The 16,889-nt window shown below is 45.4% G+C and overlaps 1 protein-coding gene across 5 annotated transcripts; it reads right to left on the bottom strand.

Annotated features, from left to right (window-relative positions):
- Nucleotides 1–3,394: 3,394 nt before the first annotated feature.
- Nucleotides 3,395–16,888, bottom strand: LOC129718629 (amyloid-beta A4 precursor protein-binding family A member 2-like). 5 transcript variants are annotated; one of them, XM_055669572.1, is made up of 11 exons: nt 16,513–16,888; nt 14,405–15,434; nt 13,498–14,350; nt 12,930–13,383; nt 12,723–12,870; nt 12,386–12,631; nt 6,516–6,552; nt 5,990–6,129; nt 4,874–5,758; nt 4,670–4,810; nt 3,395–4,600 (listed from the first exon to the last, which is right to left on the bottom strand). In XM_055669572.1, exons 2-11 carry the CDS (start codon nt 15,176–15,178, stop codon nt 4,529–4,531), a joined length of 3,750 nt encoding a protein of 1,249 aa, XP_055525547.1. In that variant the 5' UTR covers nt 15,179–15,434; nt 16,513–16,888; the 3' UTR covers nt 3,395–4,528. The 5 variants fall into 5 exon arrangements, with proteins under 5 accessions (XP_055525547.1, XP_055525548.1, XP_055525551.1 ...); XM_055669573.1 differs by having other exon boundaries at nt 5,990–6,111; XM_055669576.1 differs by having other exon boundaries at nt 14,227–14,350; nt 16,513–16,887.
- Between the last annotated feature and the right edge of the window lies 1 nt (nt 16,889).

Below are 16,889 nucleotides of genomic sequence, written 5' to 3'. Positions count from 1 at the left end.
AATCCCAGGATGACCCAAATGTAATTGTTTTAAACATTGTTTTCGATATTGCACCGGGATTACGAGTCGTCCTTCAAACAGGATATAACCATCCACCAAACTGAGCGAATTATGTACAGCTTGGAATCGCTTGAGGTCCGGCTCGATGGGTTGCGTTACCATCTCTAACATACCGAAAGACCGTCGTCCGTGGACGCGGATGTTCCCTTGAGTCTGGCAAGTATTGTGTCGATGGATTGTTGGAATGCTTCTGGAGCGATCTTCACACCCGGCGAGAGACAATTGTAGTGTTACAATCCACGGTGGGTATTTACAGTTAACAACCCACGGCTTGCTTCATCAACCTCCGCTTGCAGAAACGCGTCGGAGATCAATCTGACTGAATACTGTACAGCTAGCCAGTTTGGCAAAAATATCCTCCGGAAGAGGTAGCGGGTATTGATGAGGCTGCAAGGAGCATTTTAAGCCCGCCGAATAATCTCCGTAAATTCTAATCAATCCGTTCGCTTCACGTACTACATCTATCGATACGGCTCATTCGCAACAATCCACTGGCGAAATAATATTCAGTCGCTCTAAACGATCGAGTTCCTGATTCGAGCTCGGCAGAACAGAAAACTGGTTTACACTGGTCTTTCAGTCCCGTTTTTATTTTGGTTTTATTACACAAGCCACGTTCATCACTGAACACCTTCGAAAATGTTTTCTACAGGAAGTCAGTAGACATAGACACACGAGGTCACTTTAAAATGACTTACGGGAACATAAGAACTAGCACAATAATCGCGAACACAAACGGAACACGACGAGTGATCAGGCAAGACAGTTATTGCTCTTACAGATATAAAAGGATAATATAAAAATTAGGTACCTTTCGTGTACCGGTTTCGGGCTACACACTGCGCACCGACAGGGCGAGATCCCATGTCCAACTGGTTGAAATTCTCGCACGTTGTATCGCACGCGTCGAAGAGAGTGAGCTGGGTCCCCGTTGTCAAGTTGAAGAGAAATGAGTTGATCGGCGTATCGTCATCGTTTATCAATGGTTGTTTAGACGTCGCAATGTAGATTGACTCCCAGGCATTGAGGATACCAATTTTACTGATGCTTTTGATCAGACCCGCCAGACACACGAGATAGCTGACAGCAAAATGTGTCATCGGCATGGACCAAAAATCAAAACTGTCTACTAAATCAGATCCGAGGAGTTGCAATTGTTTATCAGTTACTCGAATCACTGCTTTTTTGATATCTTCGTTATGCTCATTTAACAACAAATTTCACCAAACAAGTGTCAAAACACTCCCCGAAGCTATCTTCGTTTTCACTGTAGCTGGAACCAACACTGGAATTTCCTCTCTTCTGCCAAATCTTCTTGCTGATTACTGTTATGTCGGACGCTGTATCAAGCTGCAGTTGTATTTCAACTCCAGGGAACGAAACAGAAACAAATCTTCGATTTTCCTCATCTGCATGGATTTACTGTAACCACTTTGCTGGTCACAGGATACTTCCCTCGCTTTCTCGCGATTTCTGCATTAAAGTGACCAAAATTAGAAGTAGACTCAATCATTGCCCCATTCCCCGATTCTGGTAAGAAGTCTCGTTGTTAGATTTTAGTTCGTAATTCGGCATCACTTTCAGGTTTACGTTCACATACATATATCAGGCACTTCAGAGAGTTTCCCTAGTTCGAACTGGCCACAGAATTTATTAACCCGGAAAACGAAGACAATGTGTTCTTCAGTTGAGTTTGTGGAAACTTGGAGACATCTGTACCGTCGGCTGATAACAGATTTTTTGGCACCAAAAAGTCCCTTTAACTTTTCTACCGTTCTACCTTCTACCAGTGTTCCACCTAAATGAGAAGAATCCTTTTCAAATAGGTCGTCATACCGCGAATACCATCAAGCGAATGTTGAATTACTTTCTGCCTCATAGTGGAACTCTTAAGTAATTCCCGCAAGAGAGTCCAAAATTTGTTAAGGGTTAAAGGTGGAACTTGCACGTTAATTGATGACGCTATATTATGGAATAACGCTTGTTGTCGATCTTCGCTCTGAAGGAATCGTTCTTCTAACCGCTGTTCATTTTGCTGTTGCCAGAGAAGAAGCGGATTCAACTGCTTCTGGTACTGCAACTGTTGCTGCTGCATCATATGCATCAGCTGTGCGAGAAGGTTTACTCATTCATCTTTTAAGAAATCAAGTTCTCTCGCGAAAACCGTTAACAAAACCGACACGATCATCGCCACTTTTGTGTCGTTATTGGGCGTACATAATGCGCGGATCAAACGCTGATTTACCAGATAAAAAATAAAATTGATTACTGCCCAGAATGGTTTAAAATTGGCTGGTTAAAACGGAAGCCAAAATGAACAATAACCATTGTTCTTCTCCTGTCATAAACGCGCCTACCAGCATCGTAATAGTGGCAGAAACTGTCCGTCGAGAGCCCACTTGTTCCAAAGTATTCGATTGATCTACCCATCATTTTGTCTTGAACTTCCATCATTAAAAACTCCTCTTCAGAGAACCTGACCTGACGAAACAAACTGCAATTTTTACCAAGAATGATCACTCTCAATCGCTGCAAAAATTTCACTGCCATGGGATGATCATTTCCCCCACCTCGTGTCCGCACTGCTGAAAACAAATTTTCGAGAGCGTCTTGATTTAATTTTGCTGTCGTTACGTATTAGCTTTCAAATCCCTACTTCATTATTGTCACATAATAAACGCTTTTTGGAATATCTGTAAGAGATTGAATGAGTCATTGAGATTATTCAATAAATTTCAAATAATACCTGCATATACGACTTATTGATTGGAATAAGCTCCACTAATGGATTCAAAACTTCATCCTGCTCGCGATGACACATTCCGTGTAACCTCTTCAACCTGGTTATCTTCTGGGCAGCGCGAATTCTTCCCACCAACTCTTTATGATAAGAATAAAATTTACTAAACGTTTGGCCTCGAAAGTGCTAACCCTACGCTGCAACGCAGCGGCACATTTCACGAATTCAGCTGCCCATTGAACAATTTAGAGTTTTTTTTGACACGTCGAATATTGTCCTTGAGAAAGAATATATCAGATATTTCCAAGGAACCTTTGGATTCCAAAGAGAATCACGCTTAATAATAGTACTACTGTTGGTCTTCGTCGTAGCACTTGTTTGGCCGATTTTTGCATTAGAACCTCGAATGTTGGATTGAACTCAATAAATTAATTTAATAATCTAGTAGTTCCCTCCTGACGAGACTGCTAGCTCTCCCGACACTGAAAGCGTACAGACGACGAGTGGCATGTTGGACCAACATCGTCTCTCAAACGTAGTCCTATGCGTTAACAAAGGACTTTCTTTCATCATTATTCAACACGAAAGCCAGAATGATTGCTTCGACTTTATAGCGATTTGTTTTCGTTCAATATTGTTTTTTTTTTCTCAACAACCTTTTTTTTCTTGCTGCTGATTGTTTTGGGATGATTACTTGCTTATTATCACATTAAATATTTATTCTTTCAGTTTGCTTTTTTCATTGGTTTTTGTTTGTTTGTATAACATACATTGTAGTTTCTCTTTAAATTGCCATCCACTATTATTCCTTTATTCGCTTGCTCGCCACTATTTTGTTTTAGTAACAGGTGATTTTACACCGAAAAAAGAAAACGAGAGTCTCGACAGTATGAATCTGCCGTTTCTAGCGTACTTGTTTGTCCCTGTTAAATATGCTCCTGCGGGCTGCAGGCACCGCTGCGCGATACGTATTTATATTACTTTACTAAGAATAAATACTTCTTTGTTTACATTTTGTTCTCCGATTGATTCTGTTCTGCCCTATACCGTGAACTCTTGTTTCCTGTTTGTTATCAAAGTTACTCTGTTGCTATTTGAGAGATATTAGAGATGTGATTCAGATTGCTATGGTGTGTATCTGTGTGCCGAAATTTGATGACTACAGTTAGGCATTTTTGCTTGTAAAGAGTATTTAGTAGTTTTGGCGCAAAACTATGCAGTCCATTGCTAAATGTGGCTTGGAAGATAAATGCGTTCAGTGAGTTGTTTTGTTCGTGGTTTGCGTTAGAGCGCGTGTATAGCAATTTTAGTTTAGTGGTTAGGCCTCAAAACGTGATGTTTCAAGCTGAGTTTGATCATTGCATTGGTTTTGAAATTTTGATCCACCGAGGAGCTTGCCCTTTGAAATCCACTCGTCGCAATGGTAGATTTTGCAAAGTTCCTTTCTTGTTTTAAGTTTATAGAATATTTTAATTTATTTATATAACAACCTAGCATCTTCGTCCTCTATTGGTTTGCCTTCAAAAATTTATTGTATCGACATTAAAGCGTCTTTGCTTAACAATTTACATTATCCGGTGAGAAATGGTCAACGCTGAGCCAAACACGTCGAAAACTTCTCCGATAATGTCCCCCTTCTTCTAGACTATAATGTAACTCGTTCCGAATTATTCGCCTATACGGATCGCTGATCCATTTTCAATGCCGTTGCCTGTATCACATTCCCGCTTAAATGTAGACGGGATTTTCCTGCCCAGTGAGCAACCGGAACATAGAAGTGGGCATGGTTTTCATGTGAATCTATGAAAAAAAAAAAGATATTTCATTGCAAGACAGACGTTAGAGAAAACCTTTGCATTCGATACTTACCTCACCCACCGATGTTGCCAGCAAGTTCACGATTTTTTCATGCGGCACCGCCACTACACTTTGACTATTAATTTCTATAATACGGTGACCAACGCGAACTCCGCCTCGCTCGGCTATACCACCCCGAAGTAGACTACAAATCTGTGAAATATTGATGAAGATAATAATTTTGAGTCCAATAAACTCGTAACTCAGTCTACCCACCACTCCATTCTGTACACTAAAACCAAGCTGATATTTAGTGTTGGGCCGCTTGATTCGGACCTCCACAACCGGAGCGCACGGTACAACGGTGAACTTAACAGCCGTCTGATTCTTAGTGTTCTTGATGTATCCCTGACAGGTGGACAGCGGGAGCCCCACCAGGCTCAACCCATTGATGGCGATAATTTGATCCCCGATGTTCAGCTGGCCGCAGCGAGCAGCCGCTCCGGATGATGACAGATTCGCAATCACAACCGTCGGTAGCATCGATCCCCAGCCGGACTCCACAATCACAACCCCCAGAATTTCGCCCTTTGTTTTCGGCACCACAACCTCTTTTTGCAGCTCTTTTTTAGCGAAAATTTCCAGCTCGTCACCGAAAATTTCCTGACTGTTTAATACCTCCTGGTAATCCATTTCCTTCATGAAGCTGTGATCCTCAATTCCGTTCGCCTTCAGGAACTCCATATAAGCTACTTGGAAGGCCTGGCCGATAGACTGCGCGATGAACTGTGCCTCGTCGCTTTCGAACACATGGCAGATCATTTTGGGCGTCCGATTTCCTCGCGCCATAGATTTTTTCGGCGGTGGACTGCTACCTCCAACTCCATCCGTGGCTGTGCTGTTGTTGTTGTTGTTGAGGGTTGATTGTTGTGCACTGGTAAGGGCCGCTGCCGGATCTGCCCCAGTGTCACTGGCATCCTGTGGAACAAAGCGCCGTCGGGCCATCAGCACCACGAGATCGCCGATGTCAGCAATGTATGAAATTGTACGCAGCGCGTGATCCATCATGATCTCCTTCAAATCAGTGTTTAGCACCATAATTTTCTCGGTCGATATAAACAGGTCTACCTCAGTGCTGGGCTGGGATTCCCCTTCCGGTGCCTGTGGGGTAGAAAAATAAAAAAGATGAATATAAGCGCTTCTTAACGCGGGGAAGACAGCTTGAAATCTAGCGTCCTTACCAAAGCCTTCAGCGTTATCGAGATTAGCGCGCGCAAGCGAGAGCAATTTCGGAAGAAAAATAAACAGTGGGAGTTTTTTCTTGGTTAGCGCATCTATGTCGCAAATATCTGAGCTGGATGGGTGATATTCGAGGGGGAGCTGATTGCTTACCTTAATTCTGGACACGGCTTCCTCGGCCTGCATCATGCGTGTAGACTTGGTAGGTTGACCTTCGCAGACCAGCTGAGTAGAACCGAGGTAGCGTGCGCGAAATAGTACGCCCTCAATGAGCACTGCCGGATCCAGGAGATCTGAAGAGTAGGTTCAGAACAAATTACGTTTATTGTTATGACCCGATCGGAGGAGATTATGCACTGAGTTAAAAGCAAAAATAGAAAAACGATGTTTTCTCGTATGGTCTAGTGCATAACAGAAGGCAGCGTTAAACTTTAAAACTGAATTAATAAACAACTCGGGGACACTTACAACATTGGAGAATAACGACATCCACGAATAGAAGGAGGCGTGCAAAAAAAGTTGGCTTTTGAATATTTTTAAGGTGTTTTTTTAGAGTACGCTAGGAAACTATGTTTGGGATTCTTGAACATCTGTTGCACAAGCGGTTTATATTTGGAAGGTATGAATAAACTTGTGACATTGAAGCACACACAAAGCAACAATTGAACAATCTACTTACCCTCTTTCGTTTTGGACTTCCCCTTCTTGTCTGGATCCTGGAAATATGAAAACAGTAGATAAGCGTAAGGAATAAAGAGACAGTCAAGTTTGACATAACTCACGATGCAGCCTCCAACAACAAAACAGCAAATTTAAGTGAAAGTTTTACTTTCAGACGTGTTTATGGCAATTGTCATGATAAATTTTATGTATATTAAAATAACGTGAAATAAGGGATTTTCTGGCCCAAAAGCGTGTCTTCCGGAGGATCTCGATAAGTACTAGTTAGTCTGACCAGTATCGTAGCTCGACACTCGCTGGGAGGCTGGCTTGCCTATCATTTTTTTACAAATCTGTTTCCGCAGCCTCCGTAATTATTACTCCTATCGTTGTACATGGCATGGTTTGACAAAATCAGATTCTTTGTTCGCTGAATCCCTTATCATCCAAGTAGCAAGTTTGTGCTCCAAAAAATTGTATCTTCTGAGAGCTCCACGTCTCATTCGCACACTACGGGTTGGCGCGTGGCGATCGCCGAAGGCACGCAATATGATCGTAACCACTGACATTACCCAACAGTCCCGGGCCATCGGCAGGAGATTGCCTAGGGGTGGTGAAGGTCGTACACTGGATCGTCGATTCTTCGCAAAAGCCACAAGTATCCGGAGGCATCTCTGATGAAGCAAGTAGTGCCGATCCCATCAACCAAACGCACTAATTCGCCCATTGAAGCTGAAGCCGGTAAGGTCCCAATTATGGCAACTGGAGCCACAGGAATCATATCCGTTCGGATTTTAGGAAGGTACGTATCCTTGGTTGGAAAATGGCTGGACACGTGTAACTTGAGACCCTAATGTGGTTTTTCACCTCTGTCCAACAACTCCTATTCCAACCTCCACGTGGTGCCGACCGGGATACGAGTAACCTTAGCAGAGATCGGGTAACCAACCCCCGGTGGAAACTATGGTCGTATGCTGACTGGGAAGGGGGTCGTACGCGGCTGTATCCCCAAATTAGGGGCGGCGTACTACAGCGTCTGACTCGAAACGGGCGGCTGAATTATGGAATGCTGTATTCCGCCAGCTACACCTAAGATGGCAGCCCCATCAGCAGTATGTAGGTATCGCGACCCTGGCAAGGTAGCATACCGAAACCTTTCTTCAACCACGAACAACGAAATTAGAAATACGGAACGGATCAATCGGCAAAGACCTAGGCTACGAACACGGAAAAAGATTAAGGTAAACGATTGGAAATTGGGTACTTGGAATGTCCGATCTCTCAATGAACCGGCGAGGGCTGGCTTGCTTGCTCAAGAACTACTGCGGCAGGTAGTCGAAATCGCAGCGATTCAGGAGGTTCGGTGGCCAAATTCCGGAGAAAGGGAATTCCGTGCAGTAGACCCTACTGCACGCAGTTCTTTCAAGTATCACATCTACTACAGTGGCGGCAAAGTAGCGGAACGGGGCGTCGGTTTCGTAAGGCTGGGAAATCAGCAAACGAAAGTCATCCGGTGGAGCACCCGTAGATGATCGTATACGCGTGTTCAGGATTAAGGGCAAATTCTTCAGCTACAGTGTAATCAACACCTACGCACCGACAAACGACAAATCTGATGAAGTCAAAGATGAGTTCTATGACAAGTTTGAGCGAATCTATGACGAGTGCCCAAAACACGACGTAAAAGTCGTCATCGGAGACGCAAACGCACAGGTTTGGAGGGAGGAATTCATCCGTCCGGTCATTGGAAAACATAGCCTCCATTCGTCAACCAATGAAAACGGCCTGAGGCTGATAAACTTTGCCGCGGCTAGAGGAATGGCCATATCCTATTTCCATATATTGGGAAACACACCTGGAGGCATCCAAATGGAGAAGCCTGCTCCCAGATCGATCACGTACTGATTGACGGTCGGTACTTTTCGGATGTTACTGATGTTAGGTCTTTTCGGGGACCAAACATTGACTCTGACCATTATCTCGTCGTTTGTAAGGTCCGCGCACGGTTGTGAAACGTGCTGAAATCTCGCACAGAGAGGACGAAGCGTTTCAACATTAAGCGGTTGAAAACTGATGGCGTGGCAGCAGAATACGCCAGAGAGCTGGATCAACGGATCGCAGAACAGCAGGAGGAAGGAGTGGAAGACATAAATGGGCTGTGGAGCAGTATCCACGGCGCCATTGAAACGACTGCGAGAGAATTGGTAGATCGACGCGTGGGAGACAGCCTCATAATCGAGTGCTTGGGGAATAGGCGTAATATCGCTGGCGACCTGAGTCTCCTCCTGCCACAAAATACCATCGATGAGGCCAGGAAAAAGCACGAGGAACGAGATTGAGTGAAGGTGGACGATCAGGACTGGGAGGGTGACTGCATCCAAATAGGTGTAGACAGACGCCCCCTCGTTCGTAGCGGTCTGCTCTATGAAGAAGGCTGGTTGTGCTACATCCGAGGGATGACACACCAAACGGTTCAAGTTCTGCCGAACACCGGCCATAGTGGAGGTTGCGGGAAACGCTTGGGTTACCGTAGTAGGTAGAAAGCGTAAGGAAGATGCGACGCACCAAGATGGCGGGGCAGCCAAAAGACTAGAAAAGATTAAGAATACGTGGAGACCAAATGTGCATTGGGGGTCTATTCTAGTAGCGCGCAGCTCATGGTTGATGCGTCTACGCCATTCTCCGTCATCAGTCTGTTCTCCACCGTTGATGGTTCGCAGTACCTTCCGTTCGAAAACTCCAAGGGCACTGAGGTCCTCTGAGAGCAGTGTTGTCGTCTCTAACCCATACAGGACCACCGGTCTAACTAGTGTTTTGTACAGCTTCAGCTTCATACGGCGGCGCATTCGATTAGATCTCAGCGTCTTAAGAAGTGCAAAGTAGGCACGATTTCCCGCTTGAATGCGTCTCCGGATCTCCTTGCTGGTGTTCCTAAGTACACGAACTCGTCTACCACCCAAGCCCATCGCCGTCTACGATGATCCGGGGTGGAAGGCTTTGTTTTTGATACAGGCTGCCTTGAAGTCGATAAAAATGTAATGCGTGGACACGTTGTACTCACGACATTTTTGCAAAATCTGTCGGGTTGTACAGATTTGATCCGTGGTTGCGCGGGCTCCCATGAAGCCTTCATCCACTCTTCCGGCAGTTTTCCTCTTTCTAGATCTTGGAAATGGCCCAGTACAGTGCTTCACCCTGTTTGTAGAGCTCACCTAGCAGGCCGTCTTTGCCGGTGGCTTTGTTGCTCTTCAGCCTTCCAGTCTTCCGCTGAATTTCTTGGAGGTCGGGGGTTGATACCCGGTCATCTACTGCTGGTGCTCCCAGGTCCGTTCCAGTTCCGCCTCAGTTCGTTGCATCGCCATCCAGATGTTCATCGAAGTGCTGCTTCCACCTGTCGACCACCTCGCTATCGTTCGTGATGAGATTACCTTCCGCATCCTTGCAAAAGTCGATTCGCAGCAGATAGCCTTTACGGCACTGGTCAATCTCTTCGTAGAACTTTCGCGTATCATTAGCAGGGAATAGATCTTCTAGCTCTTTATGGTCACTATTCTCCTGCTGGCACTTTTTATGTGGTCACGCCTGTCTATACTTGACCAGGTTCTTTCTCGACTTTACCCTCAGATGATTTACACAAGTCAGGCTTTTCTTTGTCACCGCTGCCTCGCATTGCCGATCACACCAGTCTTTTCGACCACTTGACGCCTCTGTTCCTAGTGTCGTCGTCGCGGATTCCCTAATGGCCATGCGGATCATGATCCAGCCATCCTCAAGAGAAGCTGCACCGAACTCCTCTACCGAGTAATGCCGCTTCAAGCTATTGCGAGCGACTTCGGCAGCTTGTGGGTTCCGTAGCTGCTTAATGTTAAGCCGTGATTTCCAAGTGGCTTTGTGGATGTCCTGGCGGGGAAAGAATGTACTTCGGACTACCAATTCTCGGGAAGCTGCAAAGTTACGCATCCTTGGCTGTCGTAGTTCGTCTCGGTGTGCAGGCTTTCGTGTTCGATCACCGGTTTAAACAGGTTTTCCCTTCCGATTTGAGCGTTTATATACCCGATAATGATCTTGATGTCCCGCTGCGAATATATGTCGTCCTCCAGCTGTGAGGCTTACTCTTTAACATCAGGTCTTCCACAAGGCACATTGATGATTGAGTAATCGTAGAACCGGCTTTTAATTCTCAATACACACATCCTGTCGCTGATCGCCTACCACTTGATCACACGACTTGGCATCCTGCCCAACACAATAAAGCCGGTGCCCCGCTCATTTGCTGAGTCACCGCCCTGATAGTGCTGGGCCCTGCAGCCACACTTACTCCGTAAATTTTCTCGTTTCCGGTAAAGTTCCTGCAGCGCTACGATGTCGAAGTAACGGGGTTCCAGATGTTCCAGTAGGATTCTGTCGCCCGGGTTGTTTAGCGGTCTACAGTTTCATGTTCCAAGCTCCCAATCGGTGTTTTTTATTCGTCGCCTAGGTCGTTGCCGATTGTTCCCATTCGTTTCTTCTTCTTGGATATTCGTAGTAAAGTGTTATTGCCTTGTCACCTTACTAGGGTGGCGATGGCTAACCTCGTGACAGGGTTGCCGTCTTGAGTGTAGCTGACGCGACAGCGCATTCTTTACTTCAGCCGCTCGTCTGGAGTACAGACGCTGTTTGGGCCGCTCCTACTGGAGAACAGGCGCACCGAATTTTTGGGCTAAGGCACTTATGGCGGCACTGACTCGCCTTTTTGGAGTCGTTAGGAGTGTAGAGCTCACTACGCCTCTCCCGGCCCTAACTAACTCCTGCTTCTTGTTTCTGGGGTATCTATTAATAACATTCGCAGGTAACTTCCGTATCTGGGAGTCGTTTCGCTATCCACAACCTGCTACTCGTCAAGTATCTTAGACATAGTCCAGGGGTGGTCGGCCAACCTGCTGAACATCTAATCTGTGAGCGATGACAGCCGAGGTTATGAACGAGAAACTCATCATGATAGGCCTATCTATCTGCAGAGGATTCTCCTAAACAAACACGAAAGGTGTAAACGGTAGGGCAAGCAACCCGTTTGGTTCCGGAAGGGAAGGTCCACTCTGGATAATATTGTTTCTGTCACCAAGACGTCTGAGGTAATACGCCAGCCAAAGAGAAATGGCATCTACTATTGCGCAATCGTCACGCTCGACGGGAAGAATGATAAGCTTGTAAGTTAAAAATTCGAGTTGACCACAATCTGATAAATGCCGTTCTTCATTTCTTTTACTGCTTTCTTCGCCTTTCAACTTTGCTAGATTTTTCAATGTCGTGTTAGTTCTCTTAGCATTTGTGCAACTTGATCCACCTGTTTAGCTCGTTACGCTACCATACTTGTCTTACCGACCGGATTCATGACAAGCACAATTATCGCAAAACTACGGGTCATATTCGTTAGCCCAACTTATTCGCTTTTGGGTCATGCGACAAACAGCTCAATGTTTATCAGCATCTTCCTGATCACACAGTAATCATCTCTTTTTTTTGTGTTGTCCATCGGACGGCTAAGACCAATGTTGGTCCATCTCGCCACAGCAATCATCTTTGGTCTTTAACTCCTGGAAACCTAAATTAACACACTCCGCTGATAATATTTTGCTGGCATAGGCTCAAAGGTTCGCTATTAATCGTCTTGCGTCGGTACGAATTTTTCACTCTGAATGTTGTTTAGTTGTATGTCATTCAAGCCATCCTGCACAACAAGTCAAACTGTTTTTACCCAAACTTGAAATCAAATATTACAACTTTTATGAAACGGAGTTAAGAAATACTGTTAAATAAATGTTATCATGAATAAATACTTAAGTTGCTGCTGGAGGCTGTCTGACAGCAAGCTGACGACACACAAGCCAAAAACACACAAACTTAACGCACACTTTTATGCATAGGGCTGGACGCCTCCACCACCGGCGAAAGCTGTTTCAGATCATCCGCGTCACCGGGGGACGCCATCTTGACGCTTCCCCCATTACCGTACACATTCGTTATGCCAACATTGTTCACCGGTGATTCGACCGACAGTTGCGTTCCGAGACCAGCTCGGATGGCGGTATGGTTTTTGCTGATTAGCGGTACCGTGGGTGAACGGGCCGAGCGGATTTTCGGCCGTTCCGTCCAACTCTGTTTGGGTGATGAAAATGGTAGGAAAAAGAGACGCAAACGAGAACACCGATGTGAACATAGACTGGTATATTATGTATATCAATTTTACCTTATCATCCACGAATCCGTGCTCATCTAGCCGCTGCTGGCCGAGCAGACGGTCCGTTTCCAAATCCGTATCTGCTTCTTCCTCATCCGCACTGAGTAGCTTTGCCGGGAGGTCCGAATCTAAACTTTCTCGCGATTTATCGTAGGATCTAAAAAACAAAATAGAACTAAAATAAATTCACTTCTGCCTTGAAAAAAAGTTCAATACCTTGGAACCCACACCGGCGAATCGGAACACATTTGTTCCAAATCCGGGTTCAGTGTTGAAGTCCCTTCGGTTGAAGGCAGTATTTTGGTTTTCTGCAGAGCAGCCTTGATGTCCTTGATTGCTTCTTGCACCTCATCGCAAGAATCGAGGTGCTGATTTTCGTCATCCTGCAGCTGCTCTGAGGCCGACTTAATGGAAGATAGAAATTGGTGACTGGTGTCGTGTTCCCCGTCAGTCGCCGTATCGGCTCCGGCCGCAATCGCTTGTTGGTGATCCATTACGATCGAGATACCGGACCCGGGAAGGGGTAGGTTATTCTCGTTATCTGAAGCATGACCACTGGATAGACCGTCCTCCAAAATTGGCATGCTGCTGTACAACCGAGCGTAGTCCGTTCCGGTTTCCCCATGCCCACCTACGTGTCCGGGTAAACCATTTAAATCCCCAGAAAGACCTGAAAGAAGTAGGTGTTTCAATTTTTATAACCGTACAATTTATCGATGATTTGGAAAGAATAATTTCTAAACTAAATTCCAGCATGCGAAACACACAAAACAGTGTTACCAACCGTATTCATTGCCGATGTAACGAAGCGATACCTCTGAGTCTAGATCACCGCAGTTGGAATCGTAGTCGGTTGTTTCTGGAGAGAGGGTGAAATTTCTCAACTTGCTGTCATCTTGCAACTGTTGATGATGATGCTGCTGTTGCTGCTGCTGTTGTTGATGCTGTTGGTGGTGGTGCTGCAGATGATGATCCGTTTCCGATTCTCCACCACCACTGCTTCGACTGCCAGAGTCAATGTACAGTTCAATGTCCTGTGTTTCCCCACCACCAACTCCATAACCATGATAATGAGAATTATGAGAATGATAATAGTGCTGTTGATTATGAGCTTCAGTTTGATGCGATGCATTACTGCCACCATAGTGATACTGACGATTGCTATTACGCTGATAGTATGGATAACTATTGCTGAGATGAGCTCCGATTGTCCCATTCGAGTCTCGATCATCTTGCTCGTTACTACAATCGTTCATATTGGGTGGAGAAGCCGATTCGCTTTCCCACTCCAAATTTCCGTCGCGCGGCTTAGCAGCTAACCGCTGTCCGACATAGGCATTGCTTTGAGCGTTTCGGTTAGTGGAAGCGTAGGCGAAAAAGTAATCATCAACTCCGCCACCGTCGTTCTCGACAACACCGGTTAGTAGGTTAGTCGGAGTCGGGTTACTGCGATCACCCTCGTCCAGATCATTGTTAGAGGCAAAATATTCTGCGTAAGAAAGGTTGAACTTACTCTCATCCGCTTTCCTACTGAGTCGCGAGTCTTCATCGTCGTTAAGATTGATCAATTCCGAGTTAGATTCACTAGTTGCGGGTCGCTGCTGGTGTGTTTCCGAAGAACATGGCGAAATTACCCTCTAGAAAATAAATCAATCAATTAATCGAAACTATCTAAAAGCGTGATCACCTACCTTTGGAAACCCTGGTCTCGCCATTCCGGATGGCTTGTTCACCACGCTACCGGAGTCGCTTTCGTAACGGTCAATATTTCCGAACCTCCTTGGGGAACCCTCGTATTCCGCTATCGTCAAACCACCAATAATCCGTTGGATCTTCGAACTATCCACATCGTAGTAATTTCGTTCGTCAATATCGCCATCGCGGCGCCCTTCGCCGGACCCACAGCTATCCTCATTTTCCGAAGGCACCGGTGAACTGCCGAGAATGTTTCGATCGTCGCTCATTCTCCAGCGGCCCCCACCAGTAGTCCCATTTTCTATGTCGTCGAACACGACCATTTCTCCATCGGAGAGCATCGAGAAGGATGAAAACTGCTGCTGTCCTCCGCTTGGGATACTCGCTCCCAGCCCACCGCCCATCTGAGTTGGGCTAGAGGGATTCGTAGAGTTATTGCTATCATTGTTTCCTCCGGAACCAACCGGACTGCGCCCGACCTTGATCTGGTGATGGTGCATCAGCGAGCTGTGTTGATAGCGCAGTTTGCTGTCCAAATCGGTTAGATCGGGCGAATTGAGAACGGTGCTGGCCGGAGTCGTGTTCGGAGTCCGGTGGGTTGCCCGCATTTCCCAAAGCAACCGATCGGAGTCCTTGCTGTAGATTGTATAATTTTGCGGGCGTCCAGGTGGTGGTAACCGTGGCCCAAGTGGAGGACCGGTACCACCACCACCGGTGCCAGTGGGCGCACCGCTGGACGGTTTCATCTGGGTACCGTTCGTGTAGGACATATCGAGATTACTGCTTAGTTGAGCGATTTGCACCGGGCTGCTGAACGGATGAAGCGTCAATTAGTGCACGCTAGTTGATCTGGTCGTCCGGCAGGAGACGCAAATTTGTTGTTATTTCTGTATGTTATTTGGTTAAACGTAATTCAGTCTTGCTTATTTGCTGCAGTGTAACAACGTGGCGGCAACCGTTGAGATTTGGTAGAAACGTTGCTGTGATAGGTGATTCATATTGCTTGCAGTAGAGGAATTGTTGACTCTGAATAGAAGAGAAGTAATCGTTAGTTTCGTTAAAACAAGTGTAAAAGTTTGTGATATTAAACAATAGATTAAAAATTGCTTCCCCGCGGTTTGTTCTCGTGCCTAGATTGTGCAGACTTGAAATCTACATTATAATGAATCCATATAACATTAATGTATGGGTATTTATAGACTTTTTGAGAACAAAGAATGTTTTTTTTCTGAATTCCGGTATTGTTTTTTTTTTATTCAGGATTGTCGTTCTACCTAAACTGTCTTGTATTGTTTGTCCACAACCAGCTCGATTTCAAATCTTGTACATTCTAGAAAACTGAATCGGTAAAAGTTGCTTTGAATCCAGTAACTAAAAGATGTATTTAAACTATTTAAACTAAAGAGTTTTTATAATTGTTGGAAATAATTCAGAGACCAGAGACAAGGTCTCATTACAGTTTATACGTTGTTACTATAACATATAACAATCGAGTCTCACTAAAGATATAGCCAAAAAAGCTCGCACTTTCATTAGAATAAAACGTGATTAGAATTCATATAGATATATTCTACTTCTCAGTGCTCGGAAATCGATTATTTGGCACGTTCATCTTGGCGCCCATTAAAACGCGAACGCTTACGGAATGATTAGTTAACTCACAACATAGCACAACGACTAATAAGTCATCCCGAATGATCTAATGCCAGAGGTGTGTCTAATTTAAATATGTAATTATAACGCTAGCTTCCAGCTGTAACAATCTCCGACCAGCGAGGAGATGATTCAGTCTTCCCTTCAAAGTTCCACCTCAATCATAACTTTGCACTATTGCTCTGCTATAGTTGTTGGTAGAACGCAGAAGAGAAAAACCCAGCGGCCCTGGCCTATGGTCGCGCACGTCACGCCAAATGTGGCTCGTTTCACGGTACCGCAGCGGCCTTCCCCGAATAGCGTGAAAAGTCACACTACTTCTATATTTGGAACAATATTTTTTCATCTTTCCAAAGTCTTGAGGAAAAATCAATAATTTATCGTCATCTCCACACCATCGCAGAATGACTGGCGAGACCTGACCCAAAGTGGAACACAATGGAAAACTTACCCGTTAGCGTGAGCTTCAGGCCAGATCGTTACGGCTAATCTGTGGTTGCATTTCCGCACGATGGCTGCAAACTATTTCCGAAACACATAAGTCCCTAACCCTGGGCAGGGGGAACGAACAAGAATTTTCTCCTTATCACCGCGACCGCTATCAGCCCGAGCGAAAATTCTCACAGACACATCACACGCATTAAACTTGGGCACTATGCTGTGTAGAACGTTGACACACGTCTTACTTAGGACGAGATTTGGGGAGAGGAAAAACAATCACCACAACCGAACACACACCCCGACCGAACTCGTATTTCCTCAATATAAACGGAGCTGTTGCGACGTTCGTTCGAGACAAAACAACACTTTGCTGGCTGGTTGTTCTGT

This window comes from Wyeomyia smithii, chromosome 1 (genome assembly GCF_029784165.1).
Source record: "Wyeomyia smithii strain HCP4-BCI-WySm-NY-G18 chromosome 1, ASM2978416v1, whole genome shotgun sequence".
NCBI classification, from domain to species: Eukaryota; Metazoa; Arthropoda; class Insecta; order Diptera; family Culicidae; genus Wyeomyia; species Wyeomyia smithii.
The sequence above is the reverse complement of the archived record's forward strand: the minus strand, read 5'-3'. Positions and strand labels throughout refer to the sequence as shown.